This window comes from Artibeus jamaicensis, unplaced genomic scaffold, assembly GCF_021234435.1.
Source record: "Artibeus jamaicensis isolate MK-2021 breed Jamaican fruit bat unplaced genomic scaffold, CSHL_Jam_final contig_685, whole genome shotgun sequence".
NCBI lineage: Eukaryota > Metazoa > Chordata > Mammalia > Chiroptera > Phyllostomidae > Artibeus > Artibeus jamaicensis.
In genome coordinates this window covers 26,561,811-26,578,507 of record NW_026521924.1, presented here as the reverse complement: position 1 = coordinate 26,578,507, position 16,697 = coordinate 26,561,811, and the positions used below count along the sequence as shown (strand labels likewise).

At 46.7% G+C, this 16,697-nt stretch overlaps 1 protein-coding gene across 2 annotated transcripts in view; it reads right to left on the bottom strand.

Annotated features, from left to right (window-relative positions):
- EYA2 (EYA transcriptional coactivator and phosphatase 2) overlaps positions 1 to 16,697 on the bottom strand; it is a 201,548-nt gene that overhangs the window by 101,112 nt on the left and 83,739 nt on the right. For both annotated transcript variants that reach the window (XM_037164709.2, XM_037164710.2), the window contains exons 4-5: positions 14,335 to 14,477; positions 9,023 to 9,139 (exon numbers count right to left, since the gene is read on the bottom strand). In XM_037164709.2, coding sequence (XP_037020604.1) covers positions 9,023 to 9,139; positions 14,335 to 14,477 — 260 coding nt within the window. The remainder of the gene's footprint in view (positions 1 to 9,022; positions 9,140 to 14,334; positions 14,478 to 16,697) is intronic.

Genomic DNA, 16,697 nt, shown 5'->3' with positions numbered 1-16,697 from the left:
TGACTGGTCTCCTTCCAGACCCCTGGGACCAAAACAGGGATGTGGCAAAGGATGTGGCATCTTGCACAGGAAGACTTCACCTTAGAGCAGGCGTGGGACTTGTGCCCTTGAAGGCCCAGAATTGTAGAATTTGCTGTTGTGGAAACTTTCTGTAATTTCTCTCATGCCTGTGACCTGCCATGGGGCCATTAATTAGGTGGACATTTGATAGTGCACTTTGGAAGGGCTGATCTTCCTGGTTTCCCAAATCACCACGTGGGAAATAATTTTCTGCTTCCATTCCTGGTCTCATGACCTGTGGTCAGTTAAGAAAATATGGAGCCGCATTGCAAGATAGAGGCATAGAGACCAACCTCGCTCATGTTCATCTGCTTTGCAAGGTATTTTGAAGAGCGTGTTTAAACAAGTGGCCAAGATTGGAGAAAAAAAGGTTTCATGTTAAACTACAGGTTTGAGGAGTAACTTGAGAAATGAAAAGAATTGGCCTCTTTGGGGTCCAAACATGCGTAACACCCGCTGCCCAACTCTGACGGGCCTGTGCTCTCATTTGCCACGGCCCCCACCCTTCCCGGAATGTCACCCCTCCTCGATTCTCTCTTTTATTTAGAAGAATAACGTCCCAGAGCAGGTTCAACTCACAGAACTGTCATGTCACTCTAAAAACAGTAACAATTTGTTTCTGATTTGAGATGTAAACATTTCTTCACAGTCTGCCACTTGTTGTTTGTTTTTGTTGTCCTGGCTTTACTTTCCAGTGTTCTTTCTCATGCCAAAAAGAAAAAAAATCTGCAAACTTGTCAATCTTTTCCTGGGTGGCTTCTGGATTTCTGAGTCAAGGTTGGAAAAGCCTTTTCCACTCCAGGGTTACAAAAATTTTGCTCATTCTCTTTCTAGGACTTCTATGGCCTTATTTCTGATATTTCAACTGTTGATCCATTTGGAATTTTTCCTGGTATATGGTAATAGAAGATTTTTTTCCCCCAGATGGCTAAGCAGTTACGCCAACTTCATTCACTGAATATTCCATTTTTTCCCACTGACTTAAGATGCCATGTGCCCCATGTTCTAAATTCCCTGATATGTTAGTCTCTTTCAGGATCATATTTTCATCTATTAGTCAGTCAGTGTGTTTGTATACTAGAACCATGCTGTTTTGACTATTGAAGCTTTATAATATGTTTGTATAGATATTAGGATGCCTAGCACCTCACTGCTCTTCTTTGGCACCATTTTCCAAGTCTATTCTCCTAGTTCACAGAAAAGGAAACACAAATTGGTCAAAGATCTGAAAAGATCAGTGTTACAAATCAGTGTCACATGGAGGTACTGTTTTTCATGCATCAGATCAGCAAAACCTCCAGTACTTAGATGACACTGGTTGATGAAACAGGTGCACACAGACATGGCTGGGGGGGCGGTGCTTAAATTCGGAGACTCCAAAGGGAGCGTAACTTGCTACTAAATTTAAACACTGACTTTTCCCTGGACCCTGAATCCCACTTCTGGAAACTTGCCCTTCAGCTATACTTGCAGAAAAACAAAATGATATACAGATAGAGTTATTCACAGACACATTGGTGGTAACTGCAAAAGACTGGAAACGCCCAACAAGGGGCTGGTGAAATAATTTACAGCACATCATTCAGTGGAACAAGAGGCAGCTGTGAAAAGTTCTCCAAGGTAAGTACTGAATGAAGAAAGCCAAGTGCAGAAGAGCGTGGGTGGTATATCACCTTCAAAAATAAGAACACATGTAAGTGTTTCTGCCGTAATGAGATGTCTTCTAGAAAGGTTATGCAGGGTCCAAAATTGTGCATTAAAATAATAGGGCTTATGAGAAAAAGCAGGCTTGGGCAGACCACTCAAAAGCAATTCAACTTTCTTATCAGGGTGATAACAGAAGCAACACAATCCCAATAAAAATAATAGCATGGTGAAAAATAAATAAGTAGATAAAAATATATAGTGAAGTATAATTTTCAACAGAGGGCTTTGCTTTAAAAAGGAGGTGAAGGTCTCTTGGTGGAAGGGGGTACAAGGACAATGGAGGGGCTGAATGATGGGAACAGGGCAAAAGGTTCGAAGATTAGGGGAAATTGGAAAACACGCTCTTCAAACACAGAGCCTGTGGCCACTGAGGTCAGAGGAAGAACGTGGGGCCCCAGCAACAGAACTGAGGTCCCACAGGGCTGCCTCCCTTTCCTGGGTTGGGTCCCTCACTGTTACTGAATGGATTGAAAGCATGCAAGTGAATCTGTGTGGCCTTACTTCCACTTCTGGTCGAGGAACCAGATTTCACCTCTCATGTGAACTGGTTTAAACACTAGATTTCCAAGACTCTCAGCATTGGACAATGATGAGACAGTGATGTTCGAGAGAGGGGGATGAGTGATGAGCTGTAGGACTGCCCTGGCGTGGGCGCTGCTAGGGAGGGGTCCCAGGTGGCACCAAGGGGCTTCTGACTTGAGAAGATGGACCTACCAGGCCAAGGAGGCCAAGGTGGTGAGAATCAGCTGAGCCGAAGGCCAGAAAAAGGGAGCTGAACCGAGAGGGCACAATGCCAAGGATTGTTGACATTTCCCTAGAGCGCCCACCTGAGTACCGATCAGCACACACCTGTAAGGAGATTACTCAAGGCTGGGAGGGCACCACCTCAAAAGAGTAGAAGGAACAACCCTCAGAGCTCATAATAGAATCTCAAGCTTGTATTCCTCTTTCCTCTGACCATAGCTACTTAAAACTGAGAGTCAGTCCCTATTCTTGCCAGCCAGCGTGAAAGTCCTCATCATTCATGGAGCATTGGGTGGACTACTCAGAAAGGCTTGCCTCGGTAGGGGGAAAATTGGTTAGGCTGAGAGTCCCGGATCAAATGCTGCTCTGCCCTCCCCCACGAAGCTTAAGGCAAGACCTGGACCACTCGAACTGTTTCCATGCAACTTAGCTGCCTCCCAGAACAAAGCTCAAGAATATTCATAGGATATAAAAATGCCCAGCAACCCAACAGGGTAAAACTCACAGTGTTCAATAAAAGCTTATCGGGCATGCAAAGAAGCAAGCAAATATGACCAATAACAAGAGGAAAAATCAGTGAAAACTAACCCAGAAATGACACAGATGACAGAATTTGTAGCTAAGCAAATTAAAACAGTTAGTACAACTATCTTCTGTCTGTTCAAGGAGCCAGAAGAATGACTGGACATGCCAAGTACAGACATAGGAAATGTTCTTTAAAATGACCCAAATCAAACTCCTGGAGATGAAAACCATGTATGAGACACGAAAATGGCCCAGGGTGTAATTAATGTCAGAGCAGATATGACAGAAGAAAACTCAGTGAACTTGAAGACATGGGGGGGGGAATATGTGAAGAAATCATGGCCAAAAAAACTTCTGAATTTGATGAAAACGATAAATTCTCAGATCTAAGAAGCTCAATGAGCCCGAAGCCCTAGAGTCACGAGGAAAACTACACCAGGACACATCAAAACTAAACCGCTTAAAACCAGTGACGAGGAGAAAATCTTAAAAGCAAATGAACCGGTCCACCTTCAGAATTATACTGGTATCATTTCCTTATTTATGACTCACATGTGAGTTACTTATTGTCAGAGAAACATGCAATATAATAGATAATGTGTTCACGTTCACTTTTGTTTGCAAAAGGGAATTCCGGATGGGTCCGTAGAACCTACTCGAAGTGGTTAACTGTGGGGGGTTTGGAAACTGAGTGGATGTGGGATGAGGGTGGGAGAGAGATTTCTGCAGGTGTTTAAACCAGGTAAATGTATGAACTAGCTCAAAACATTATACAAAGGAAGAGGAACTTCAAATGTATCTTTTGCCTTATTACAAAAACAAATACAAATACGAGAAGGGAAATAGGGAGTGAAGGCTACTGGGCCTGGGGGTCCCTTTTGGGGTAATGAAAGGTCACAGAATTAAATCCTGGTGGTGGGTACACACACCTTTGTAAGTACAGTATGACCCCAGACATGTACACTTTAAAAGGATGAATTTTCGGGTATGTAGATTCTATCTCATCAAAAAATAAGTGAACAAAAATACAAAAGAAAAGGAATATATGCATCTTCATCGTGAAATATTAGAGAATTCAAAGAATTTTAATGAAGGAAGGACCCAGAAGACCCTCGCAGCCAGCCCTTCCCGGTGAGCACAGAAAGTAAATTTGGTGAGAGCGTGAGGGTTCCAATCTGCCGGGGAAAACCGACTCTGAAACTCCATTCTTGGAGAGTCCGAGGCACGCCAGTCTGCAGACTGGCCACACACACACACACACATATACCGAATGCATTTGATGTATCTGACCATGACCGTCTCTGACTCATTACCAGACCTAGGAAACAGATCACGGTAGTTCAGTAACATATCCAAAGTCACAGATTTTTGGTGCGAGAGATGGTGCTACATTTTGTGGATCTGTTGCAAACTGGCTTTGGAAGGCGAGGGCCGAGATCACTGGCTTATAAACCCTTTCACTGGATTCTTACATTTCCTGCACATTCTCAGGAAATGTAAGAATCCAGTGAAAGGGTTTATAAGCCAGTATTTCTATGTTGCTCCTGAATAGCTCACTTTGGGTTCTGACCTTCAGCATCAACGTTCCCCCGCCTTCGGTAAATACGAAAGGAGTTTCCATCAAAGAGGGCTCCCACTCTTTTTAAATCCCCCTAAACTGAGGAGTTTATGCAGACACGATGGCTCAACAGTCTCCATTTCCAATTTCTCTTTTCTCTGACCACAGCTACTCAGACCTGAGAGTTCAGGAGACAGAGTGAATTTGGGAAGGACTAAGACCATCAAACTTGAAATGAGGATGACAATAATAAAATAGTGAAAACAACAGCTAGCTGCAAAGCACTTAGTTTGTGCCAGGTGCTGTTCTTAACACTTCACACCATTAACTCACTTAATTACACAGCAGCCCACGTGTAGGTACTATGAGCACCCCCATTTTACGGGGAAAAAACTGAGGTAGGAAGAAGTAACTTGGCTCAGTGCCACGTGCTGGTACCTTGTAGAACCAGGAAGTTAACTCGGTCTGACTTCACAGTTACCACTTTTAACTACCGCGTTACAAAAAGAATAATAAAAAGAACAGCCGGCCTTTATGGCCTCATCTGATGGGCTCAAGAATCACTCTGTGTAGTGCCCCCGACAGGCCCTTTGGCCCGCCTCTCTCACTATGATGCCAATTCCACAGGTGAGGAAACTGAGGCACAGAGCAGTCGAGAGCCCCGCACAAGGCGCGCCGCAGGGTGTGGGACGCGGCTGAGGACGGAGCCCTTAACCTCCAGCGAGTTCTTACGTGGCACATGCTCAGGCCGTTTTTTCCCTCCTCCTTTTTATCTTTGTGGTCACATCTGTGATGAGCAGTGTTTTAAGGAGAAGCCAGAAAGAAACTACAACAACAACAAAATCAAACCCATGAGAAATACATTTCAGCTCTAAAAACCCCTGGGTGAACTTAAAAAAGAGAAAATAAACAATCATGCAAAGGCTGAGCGAGTGCTGTGAACTCTTCTCTTCTGCGTTTATTGGACGTGTGGTGGAGTGGCCGCCTTGTCCAAACAGATACAGATCTCAACCCGGGGCCTTGAGGGGTGATGGCTCTGTGGAAGTTTCTGGAAGTTTCTGAGATTTTGGTATAAGACCGAAGGGAGGCCTTGGACTTATCTAATGCTTGCTCTGGGGCGGCTCTGCTGCGGCCCCTCCTCAGTTCCCTCATCGGTGAGGTTCTTTTGCTGCTACAAAATGGTAATTTCGGTCCTTAGAAAGGAAAAGACCCATTTCTGCTTCTCAACATGGACTTCATTCTAAGTCATTGCTTTCAGGCCCATAACCGAGTCGGTCTCGGGCTCCTCTGCTCTCCTGTCTTCGTCTGAAACACGAAGCTCGACCACTGTCTTCCACCCTGAAATGCACGGAGGGGTCTGAGAGCGGGGCGTTTCTCCTCTGGAGCGACTTGAAAAAAGTTAATAAGAAGCACATGGGCATGGTGTGTGAGCGTTCCGTGTGTTTGTGTTTGAAAAAAAATACTTCAGGAGGAATATGTCAGGCTTGCAAAATGCCTGGGCTGTCTCAGGAGCAGTTTATGGCCATTAGCATCAGACGGAAGGCACTTAATTGGGACAAAGTCCAGCTGCTGCCGTAGCCTGTCTGGCATCTTGGCCATAAGGACGATTAAGAAAATAACCTGGGTTATTCTCATGGTGGGGCAGGTGAGACAGAGCGAGAGATGTTTCTCCATTTGTGAGGGGCTGGCGGGGGTTGTAGTGGGGGTGGGGTGGGGCCTAGGCCTGCGCTGACCCAGGGGGAATCATCTTCTAGAAGGACCCACAAGGGTTGGGAGGGTGGGACGGTGTGGCGGTCGTGTCCCTGGGCTCCGGAGTGCAATCCCCTGGCTCCGAGTCCCACTGCCATGACTGCGTGACGTTTGTCACTTTGTGCCTCAGTGTCCCCATCTGTAAGATGGGGACCGTGATAGAACCTATGTCATCGGGCTCCTGGGAAGATTAAGGGGAACCGCATGTATGCAGAGCTTAGGGGCCCCGAAGGAGTCCAGGCAATAGCACTAGGAAGATGGGCACAAGCTCTGGAATTCTAGAATCCCAAGTCTGGATCCCGGCTCGGGACCCTTATTGGCTCTGTGAGATCTCGGGAAAGTCACTTCTCCTCTCCGAGCCTTGTTTTTGTCCACCATAAAGCAGAGCTGATGGTGCCCACCTCGGGGGCGCTGTAAGGGCCAGAGAAGAAAGGGCCTTATTCTACACACTCTGGTCCAGGCAGGGCTCCTGCTTCACCCTCTAATCTCAGCTCCCCCACTCACCACGGCCAGATTCATGAGTCTCCCTGGGAGTCCTCCGACAAGGGGGACCTTTTCCTGCCTCAGGGCCTTTGTTCCTGCTGTCCCCTCTGCCTGGGCGGTCCTGCCCCCAGCTGCCCACATGGCTGGATCCTTTTCATCACTCAGGTCTCCCCAACTCATTGCCCATCACACTGCTCTGTTTTTGTCTTTCACAAGCTTTACCAATATCTGTAACTATCTATTTATTTGTTAATTGATTACAGCCTGTCTCTCTCCCATGAAAGAATTGTTTTTGTTGACTGCTATACCCCCCAGTGCCTAAAAAGGTGCCAGGCATACAGCTGGTGCTCAATGATACAGAATAAATGAATGAATGAGTGGATGAAGAGCCACTTCAACATGACTTAACTCACTTATTATACAGGGTGGGGAGCGGTGTCAGGCTGAGGGAGGGAGGACTGTGTTGGCCTTTTAATCTCTGCAGCCTTAAGGGCCCTGAGGCAGTGAGTTCCATTGCTATTGGCAGAGCTGGAAAAATCCTCGCTTGTGATTGGCCCAAGTCTACATTTGAGTTCAGTGGCTTCACAAGTCTTTTGATCTGCAGTCAGATGCTCTACCACTGAGCTATACCCCCACCCGACACAAGTCTTTATTATTGGGATGGGCACTGCAATTCACTCTCCACTTAGGGAAGGGTCCCAGGAGCTTGTGCCCCTCAGTGGAACTCAGAAAGGCCACTGAAGGATGACAGAGGTAACAGCAGAGGAAGAGGAGGTAAGACGGCTCGGTAGTGCTTTGGGCTTTGGGTGAGGCTGGGGGGTGGGATTCTGCCAGACCCCCAAGAGGCCCAACTCGGTCTGTTTCCCATTGCACTTGTAGATCAGTCATTGCTCTATGTCCCAGTTTCCTCCCCTGTGAAATGGGACTAATACTGCAACGATGCATTGGAGTGTCACAATGGCTGTATGAGATGACCCAGCAGTACCAGGTGGCACATGGTAAGCATTTGGTCCAGGTTCCTGATGGCGTCACCAGCAGCGCAAGGCAGACTTTTATGTGGAAACTATTCCAAGCACTAATGGGCATTAATGCTCATCACCGAATTTCCCTTATATATCCCTAAGGTCATTTGCTGTCCTTTCACAGTGTTTTTTTCCTGAAAGCCTGCCCTGAACACCCATTTTTATAAAGGTAAAGTGACAATATGTGCCAGTAGTTTTTTTTTTTTAAGAAAAAAGAGACAATCACCCATTAGCCCACCACCTTGTCACTATCCCTTCAGGTTTGCACGTGACTTTTCACACCCTTGCTGGTCACTGTTACCAGCTTTCATGAAGGAAAAAAGCACCAGGATGAAGATCTCCAAAATTTTTGCCATCAGCCCTCTGCCCCAGACATCAGCCCTGACATGCTCCCAACATGGCGTTGGGACACAGAAGGGCCCACGGGTGTCAAAGGATTGAGGTGGGCACAGGAGAAGCGAGTGAGTCAGCTTCTTGGTGTGTCTGAGGAGGGAGTTACACACTGCAGCTCCCTCCTTCCCTTCTGAGGGGATGCAAAGCCTGACCCTCCTGCTGAAACAGCTCCTTTACCTGCCTGGACAGTATGTGGACCAGCCAGCATTTCTCTGAGTCTACAGTGAACTTCCTGTCTCCTCACACTTAAAATCAAAGCCCTCCAGGCCCCATGTGATCCAGCTCTGCTTACTCTCCAACACTTTCTCCTCTATGAACCCCTGGCTCAGCTCCAGCCTCGCTGGCCTTGGTTCTGTGCCTCAAACGCGTGAAGACATTCCCCTCCATACAGAGTTTGCAGGAACTGTTCTGTTCCTGGAAGGCTCTTCCCCCAGGTCTGCACAGAGCTGGTTCCCCGCTTTGGGTCTCTGCCCATCATCACCTCTTCAAAAAGCCTTTCCTGGAGACTCTACCTAAACTCAGGTATCCCACTCCTTTTGACCCCCCCACCTGCTCATCACTCCCTATCCAGGCACCACGTTTATTTGGCTTCACTGCACTCAACTACTCCCGAATGAGCTGGTTTATTTGTCTACTCTGCCCACCACTGTAACTCTACTACTTGAGATAGAGCACGGCACATAGTAGGTACTCAGTACATCTGCTGACCAAATGAATGAATGACACCCTACTCAGACAATGCTTTAGAGAGGGCAGGGAGGGACCACAGCGCCAAACTGACCGTGCATCTGATAGGTGTACGGGCTCTGTCCAGTGGGTGGGGTGCTGAAGCTGGAGCCATAGCCGAGGAATCCACTCTGGCCAGGGGAATGGTTCAAGCTCTCTTCTGTCTTGATGCCTTGGAAGGAAGAAGAAGCACCAGGGACACGAGGTTAGGATGCTTCCTTGTCACCTGCAGAAGAGCTACTGAGTCAAGACTGCAACTTTATCAGCATCCAAACGGAGTTGCAAGCCGGTGGCTGGTGAGCCAACGCTAGTCCACACACACATTTTGCTAGGCCTGCCTATTTTTAAGGAAAATCTGAAATTACTTGCTTTTGTTTCAAAATCAGGAGATTTCACACACAAAAAAATCTGGACTTCTGGTTCCTCTTGAGCAAGGCGATGGTGTCACGCCTATGTTCCCAAGTGACAAGCTGCCCCGGTAGGCTTCCCTGTTTGTGGTTCCCTGGTCACCACGGGTGCAGCACTGTCTCTGAGATGCTGAGGCTGGTTTTAAGGTGCTATTTTTTTCATGAAAGGTGTACATTTTTATTTAACATCCCAAGACACTATGGAAAGTTGGGGAGAGAAAGGCAGGGCAAGAGGGCCTCATTATATCGCACGTGTGGTCAGCTGGCTGCTTCCTGCCTGGCTCGGGACGGTTCTGAGTTTATAATCCCTCACTCCCCAGAGCAATGCCTCGCATGACTTAAAGTTCACCAGGAGTGGGTGAAGCTGTTACGTGAACCAGTCTTCCCCTGTAAGGTTGATACCACTTAACCTTGGGACACATTCTGTCTGTTGCTGTTGTTGTCGAGGGGGGACCTGCTTATCCAGAGGCCACAGTTAAGAATCTTCCTTCTGTTTCGGCCAAACTCTAGCAGCTTCTCCAAAGCACAGGCTCCAATTCCATGAGCAACTGGCTGGAGAAGGGACTGTGTGGAGGGAGGAAGGCTGATCCATCACCAAAAGCCCATACATTGTATTTTTATTGAAAGCATAATAAATTTGGCTTATCTTTGTCTATCTTATAGGTGTAAAATAGTATTCTGATACTATTTAAAAAAACTTTTCTAGCTCTGGGGTTGGTTTTGTACTTGGGTTTTCCCTCCTTCCCACCCATTCACTTCTGTAACTGAAGAGAATGCTTAGTTGGGTAAAAAGGCTGGATTTTGAGTCGTGGGGCCTGTGCTGAGTCCTGGAAGGTCTGTGGCATTCCTCGGCGACTTGGACGGTTTCTCTTTGTGGAATAAGACACTGACACCTGCCAGCAGGTTTGTCGGGAGAGCAATGGAAGGGGACAGAATAGACGTGTCAGGCTCTGAACGAGGTACCTAGCAACACGCATCTCCTTCATCCTCACAGCAATACCACAACACAGGCAAGACTGCTCCCCCCAACTTAAAGCTGTGGAAACTGAGGTTCAGAAAGCCAGGCTACGCCCTGGCTGGTGTGGCTCAGTGGCCTGCGAACTGAAAGGTTGCTGGTTTGATTTCTGGTCAGGGCACATGCCCGGGTTGTGGGCCAGGTCCCTTCTCTTCCTTCTCTTACTGCTTCCCTTTCCCTCTCTCTAAAATAAATAAATAAATAAATAAATAAATAAATAAATAAATAAATAAATAAATAAAATTGTACCCCCTCCCCGCCAAAATAAGCCAGGCTACTCAATCAGGGTCTCACAACTGGCCAGTAATTCTGAAGTCAAGGTTATCCTTTTTGTCTCTGGACGCCTCTCAATAATGGGTGTGAAAGGATTTGAAGCAGTAGCTGGAGGAAGACTTTGGGAACAATAATGGTGACGGTGACAAGCAGTAATTATAGGCACTTTCCTGGCTCAGTCCGCTAGGAAGTTTTAATGGTGTATCAGTGCACCTGGAGTCAAATCTACCCCCTTTGTGGCCCCAAGGTCCTGCCCGGGCTCTGCTCACCCTCTGACCTTGGCTCTCTCCAGGTGCCCTCACTCACTCTTCTCAAGCTGTCTGCGCACTCATTTTGGTGGCCAAGTGGAAAGCCGAAGTACAGACTATCACTGCTTCCTCAGCCAGTCCCCTGATGACGGACTCTAGGCTCATGCTGATTTTCTGACTTTCACTCCCCAGGACAGAATGGGCATACCGCCTCATGCAACGTTAGAGTGTCTGTCTAGCCTGGGTATGAGGAGTGGAACTGCTGAGTCAAAGAACGTGTACGTTTTCCACGTAAACAGATACAGACAAACTGCAAGAATATGTTCGTTCATTCATCCATTCCACAAACATGCAGAATAATACTCTACACCAGGGGTTGCAAGCTACGGCCCGCGGGTGAAAGGTGACCTTCTGCCTGTTTTTGGACATGGAGTTCTATCGAAACCCAGACACACCCATTCATTTGCGTATTATCTGTGGGGCTTTCAAGCTACAATGGTAGAGTTTGGTAGTTATGACACCGTGGGGCCTGCAAAGCCAAAAAGATTCACTAACAAGTTGTTTCTCATGGAAAAAGTTTGCTGACTCCTATTGTACACAAAGAAATGATAAACAGAGGGAACAATAAGCATCGAATCCAGTGCTGTGGGTACCCTCTGAGAAGAGAGGGGGAGAACCTCCTTTCACATTTTATTTTTTAAGTTGGAGGGTCAGTTCACAGGTGTTTGTAGCTCTGTTCTTTATGCTTTTACATAGGTCCTTAAATGTTGCATAATAAATTGAGAAAAAAATCCCCAAACCCAACTATTTAAACAAAGGCAGTAATGCTATTTGCCAAGGAGCAATACAAGTTCCCTAACAAGATTCAACAAGGTTTCTGTAGTCAGTGAGCAAACACCACTTGCTCAGGCCCAGGCGTCTGTGAAGGGAAACGGCTTTTCATCCCACCTGCCACTGTTCAGTGACGAGGCCATTCCGGGTGTGAGCAGCGTAGGAGTCTGGCTTCTACTGCACTGACTGGGCTTTTCTCTTGAGCCAGGCCCTGCGAGCTAAGTCAGCGTTTTGCAAATTACGGTCTATGGGCCAAATCTGGCCCACTGCCTGCTTGTGTAAATAAAGTTTTATGGGAACACAAAGGCACTCATCACATATTATCCAGCTGCTTTCATGCCTCAATGGCAGAGCTGAGTAGTTGTTATCAAGACTGAATACTCCACAAAGCTGAAAATATTTACTATCCAGCCCTGTGCAAGAACAGGTAGCTGGGCCCCTGGGCAGACGAGCTCACTGAATCCTCACAACAACCACAAAGAGGCCAGCATTAGGTTGGCTCCACTGCATACATGATGAATGTCACCCCGGGTCTCTGGACCAATGAGGGGCAGTGGTGGGATGTGAGTCCAGGACGTGCGTGCTCTGACCAGCGATGCCATGTGGCCAGAGAACAGACTCTTTGAAAGTGGCTGGGACCATAAGATGACTTTGAACCAAATTAATTTCCACCGGATGCCATGTTTTGTCTGGAACAGGATGAGGTTTCTCTTCCATGATGAAAAAAATAATATGGCTTCGTTTTCCTTGGCTGTCGGCCAGGCAGGGTAAATTATGTGTGCTGGTATCACAAGTCTTTCAGCACAGGAGGGACAGAAAGTTAAAAATGATGCCCACCCCCACTGGCCAAGGCCTGTCACAGGTAGTTCCCCCAGGATTTATGGAATGCACATGCCAGAACGGAGCTTGGTCTTGGGCTTGGACCTCCGAGCCAGGCTGCTGGGTTGAATTCCACCTCTTCCACCAGCCCGCTGGGTGACTGGGGGAGAGTTATGTGCCCTTTCTGAGGCCCTGCTTATTTATCCCTCAAAAGAGGATAATGATGGGACCTTCCGCTGAGAACCAGAGGGGGCAGCAGCTCCACGATGCTGGTCACGACCAGTGCCTGACCTCAGGACCCTCAGGACTTGTCACTGCTGCCTCCTCAGCTGCTCTCGCATCTGTCCCCTCTGCCTGTCACTGCTGTCCCAGGCCTCCACCATCACCCCCTTGGGCTTTATCAGTCTCCCCGCTGGCCTTCCCGTCCCTCCTCTGCTTCCCTGCCACCCGACCTCCCACGGAGGTGGGAGCGATCTGTAAAGCACCCGGATTGTGCCCTACAGCCCTCTGCATACACACCTGCCACTGAGAGCTCCCATTTCACTTGTAATCAAGTCCCAACCCCCTCCCAGGGCCCTCAGGCTCTGCCCACCTTGTCCCCCATGGTGGTCCTTGGGCTTCTTGGACTTGCCACATTCCTTCCCATCCCAGTTCTTCCCGCTGTGGTCCCCTTCTGCCTGGATGCTCTGCCTCTTGAGCTTGGCCATGCTCAGTTCTCAGTTCTCAGTGGAATCCGCCCCTCATCCAAAAGGCCTGCATGGTGCTGGGACCTGACCTGTTCCCCCTTGTTCTGTTAGCTCTGATGACCTTCTTCTCTTCCTTGACACCATGCATGTACATCCCAACACCACTGACTCTCCTGGGGTCCCAGCTTGCCAACTGCAGATCTTGGAACTTCTCTGCCTCCATAATCAGGCGAGCCAATGCTTATTATATCTCTATCTTGCTATCTCTCTATCTGTGTATCTCAATGATCTATTTCCATCCCACTGGTTCTGTTTCTCTGAAGAACTCTAACTAATACAGACAGGGACAGGTGCACTGTGGATGGTGGCCCTGGTTCACTGAGTCTCCAGTCCTTAGTGATAAGGTCTCACAGGGTCTAGAGGTCTGTTGTTTTGCCTTCCCAGCATCCATTTCTCCTTCTGATACCATCCCTGTGTTTTCCTGCAAGAGAACCACTCCTCCCTCATATACAGTCTTATGCTTCAGCTTCCTTATCTCTCTGTCCTCCTTGCCTTGCTCTAAGTAGTGTCACATGACCCAATTGGGCCAATGAGGGTCAATGTGGGATTCTGCTGGACCAAGTGGGAAAGATGAGCTCTTCTTCTGCTGGGAGTGCTGGGCAGAAAGCATGAAAACCCAGAGTGGACAGGCACTATCTTTGCTGCCACATGGAAAGAACCTGTGTGGGAGTAAAACCAACTTGGAGGAAACACCTGAACATGGAGTAGGATGTACTCCTCCTAGCCTCATCTGAGCACCTGGATCCAGCCATTCCTGAGGTCAGGAAGTTCCCACTGTGTGAATCATTAAGTTTACATTTCCCCTAAGCGAACTTGGGTTAAGTTTCTAATTTTTGCAATCAAAAGAGGTCTTGATATAGTCTGTAGAACTTGAACGATATTTGAAGTGTCTGTCCTTCTCTATCTCCAATACAAATGAACCTGGAATCATTTATCATTCTGTATTTAACTAAGGCAACAGGAAGGAAGAAGAAAGACCATAATGTTGGGGCCCCAGAGGAAAAGCAAGGCTTTTGCCTGCTACTCACTGTAAGAAGGTATCCCATAGGCTTGTGCTGGAGGAGGGTAAGCTGCGTAGGGGGTGGCCTGCTGGATCCCCGCACTGTACTGTGTCTGGCCGTAGGCTGCCATGGCCGTGGGAGGCTGGCTGGGCAGGACACGTGGGCAAGGTCTGCAAGGAAGGAGAGAAGATTCAGTCTCCAAGCCCAGCCTGGCATCCTTTCCCCCTTATTTTGGTATCAACATCACGCTTTTCCTTTGGGTATTTACTCTTTCCAGGGCAGACACAACCTATGTGTTGTTCATCAAACTCCATTTTATTTACTCTCTCCCTGGGCCCTAGAATGATTACATTTTTCTGTGTTCCTTACAGTCAGGTTTGACCAGGTGACTGTGTTCTGCCCAGTAGAGCATATAAGTCACTCTCAGGTCGGCTAATAAAACCATCCCCTGCAACCCTCCTGCCCTCTCTCTTCTTTGAGCAGCACCTGCGGGGGGCACAGGTTGAGGCCACAGAGCTCTAACACGGACACGCCCTGGGTCCTTGAGTCAGTGCGTGGGGAAGAGCCTCCCCGGAGTGTTCCATCCAATCCACAATGCATGTTATGTGAACAAGAGATAAACCTTTGCTGTGTTGAACCACTGAGACCAGGGGTTGATTACTGCGGCAGACCCCATCCCGCCCTGACTGTCTATCCTAATTTAGACACCTTTCCCATTGACTGCAGCTTTGACAGGGCTGCCAATCAAGATGCCCGGCTCTTAGCCAAGGGAGGGGCAGCTGATGGAAGACCATCCAATCAGACTCAGTCCTAGAAGTTTAAATCTTGTGCCGAATAATTCACTCCAACAGTCACACTCTGAAGAGCCTCTTTTTTATTTCTGCCCTGTTGCTTGGGTCCCAGAAGCTGTCCTATTTGTGGTTTTTCTCAAGTTCTGATTACTCTGCTTTAACTTACATTGTGAGCAACTCCAGATCTTCAAAATAAAAGTCTTTTTGGTTGTATGAAAACTTTATGAACAACAAAAGGCCAAAAAATTGGACAATCTGGGAGAAATGAATAAATTCCTAGAAATACACAGTCTTCCAAAAGTCAATCAGGAAGAATCAGAAAATTTGTATAGACAGGTTACAACTAGTGACATTGAAGCAGCAATCAAAACACTCCCACCAAATGAAAGTCCTGGACAGGATGGCTTCATAGGTGAATTTCACCAAACATTCAGAGCAGAACTAACACTTCTCCTCAAACTATTCCAAAACATTTGAGAGGAGAGAAACCCCCCCAGCTCACTCTACAAGGCCATCAGTATCCTGATTCCAAAACACAATACACTACAAAGAAAGAAGATTATAGACCAGTGTCCCTGATGAACACAGATGTTGAAATCCTCAACAGAATATTAGAAAACCATATCTGTAATACATTAAAAAGATCATACACCATGATCAAATGGGGTTTATTCCAGGGATACAATCTTGGTACAATATCTGCAAGACAATAAATGTGATATACCATATAAACAAAAGGAAGGATAAAAATCACATGTTCATTTCAATAGATACAGAAAAAGCATTTGATAAAATCCAGCATCCATTTATGACAAAAGCTGTCAACAAAGTGGGAATAAAGGAAACATGCCTCAACATAATAAAGGCCACATATGACAAACTCACTGCCAGTATCATACTCAACAGGAAAAAATTAAAAGTGTTTCCCTTAAGATCAGGAACAAGACAGGGATGTCCACTTTCACCACTTTTATTCAACATAGTACTGGAATTCCTTGACCACAACAATCAGAGAAGAAGAAACGAAAGCCATCCAAGTTGTAAAGAAAGAAGTAAAACTGACATTTGCAGATGGCATGATACTGTATATAGAGAACCCGAAAGATTCCACTAAAAAACCCACTAGAACTGATGAATAAATTCACTAAGAAGCAGGACACAAATTAAACATCCAGAAATCAGTTGCATTTCCATGCACCAATAATGAACTATGAGAAGAGAAAACTAAAAAAAAAAACCCTTTACAATTGCATAACCCCCCGCCAACACACACAGAAAGCCCTAGGAATAAATTTAACCAAGGAGGTCAAAGACCTCTACTGGGAAAATTCTAAGACACTGAAGAGAGAAAGTAAAGAAGATTGAAATAAGGGGAAGCTTATAGTTCATAGTTAGGAAGAATTAACATCATTAAAACTTCCATACTATTCAAATCAACCTATAGATTCAGTGCAATTCCTATCAAGATACCAATGGTGTATTTCATAGAACTAGAATAAATACTCCAAAAATTTATGTGGAACCACAAAAGACTCTGAATAGCCACAGCATCTTGAAAAAGAAGAATAAAACTGGAGGAATCATGCTACCTGATAGCAA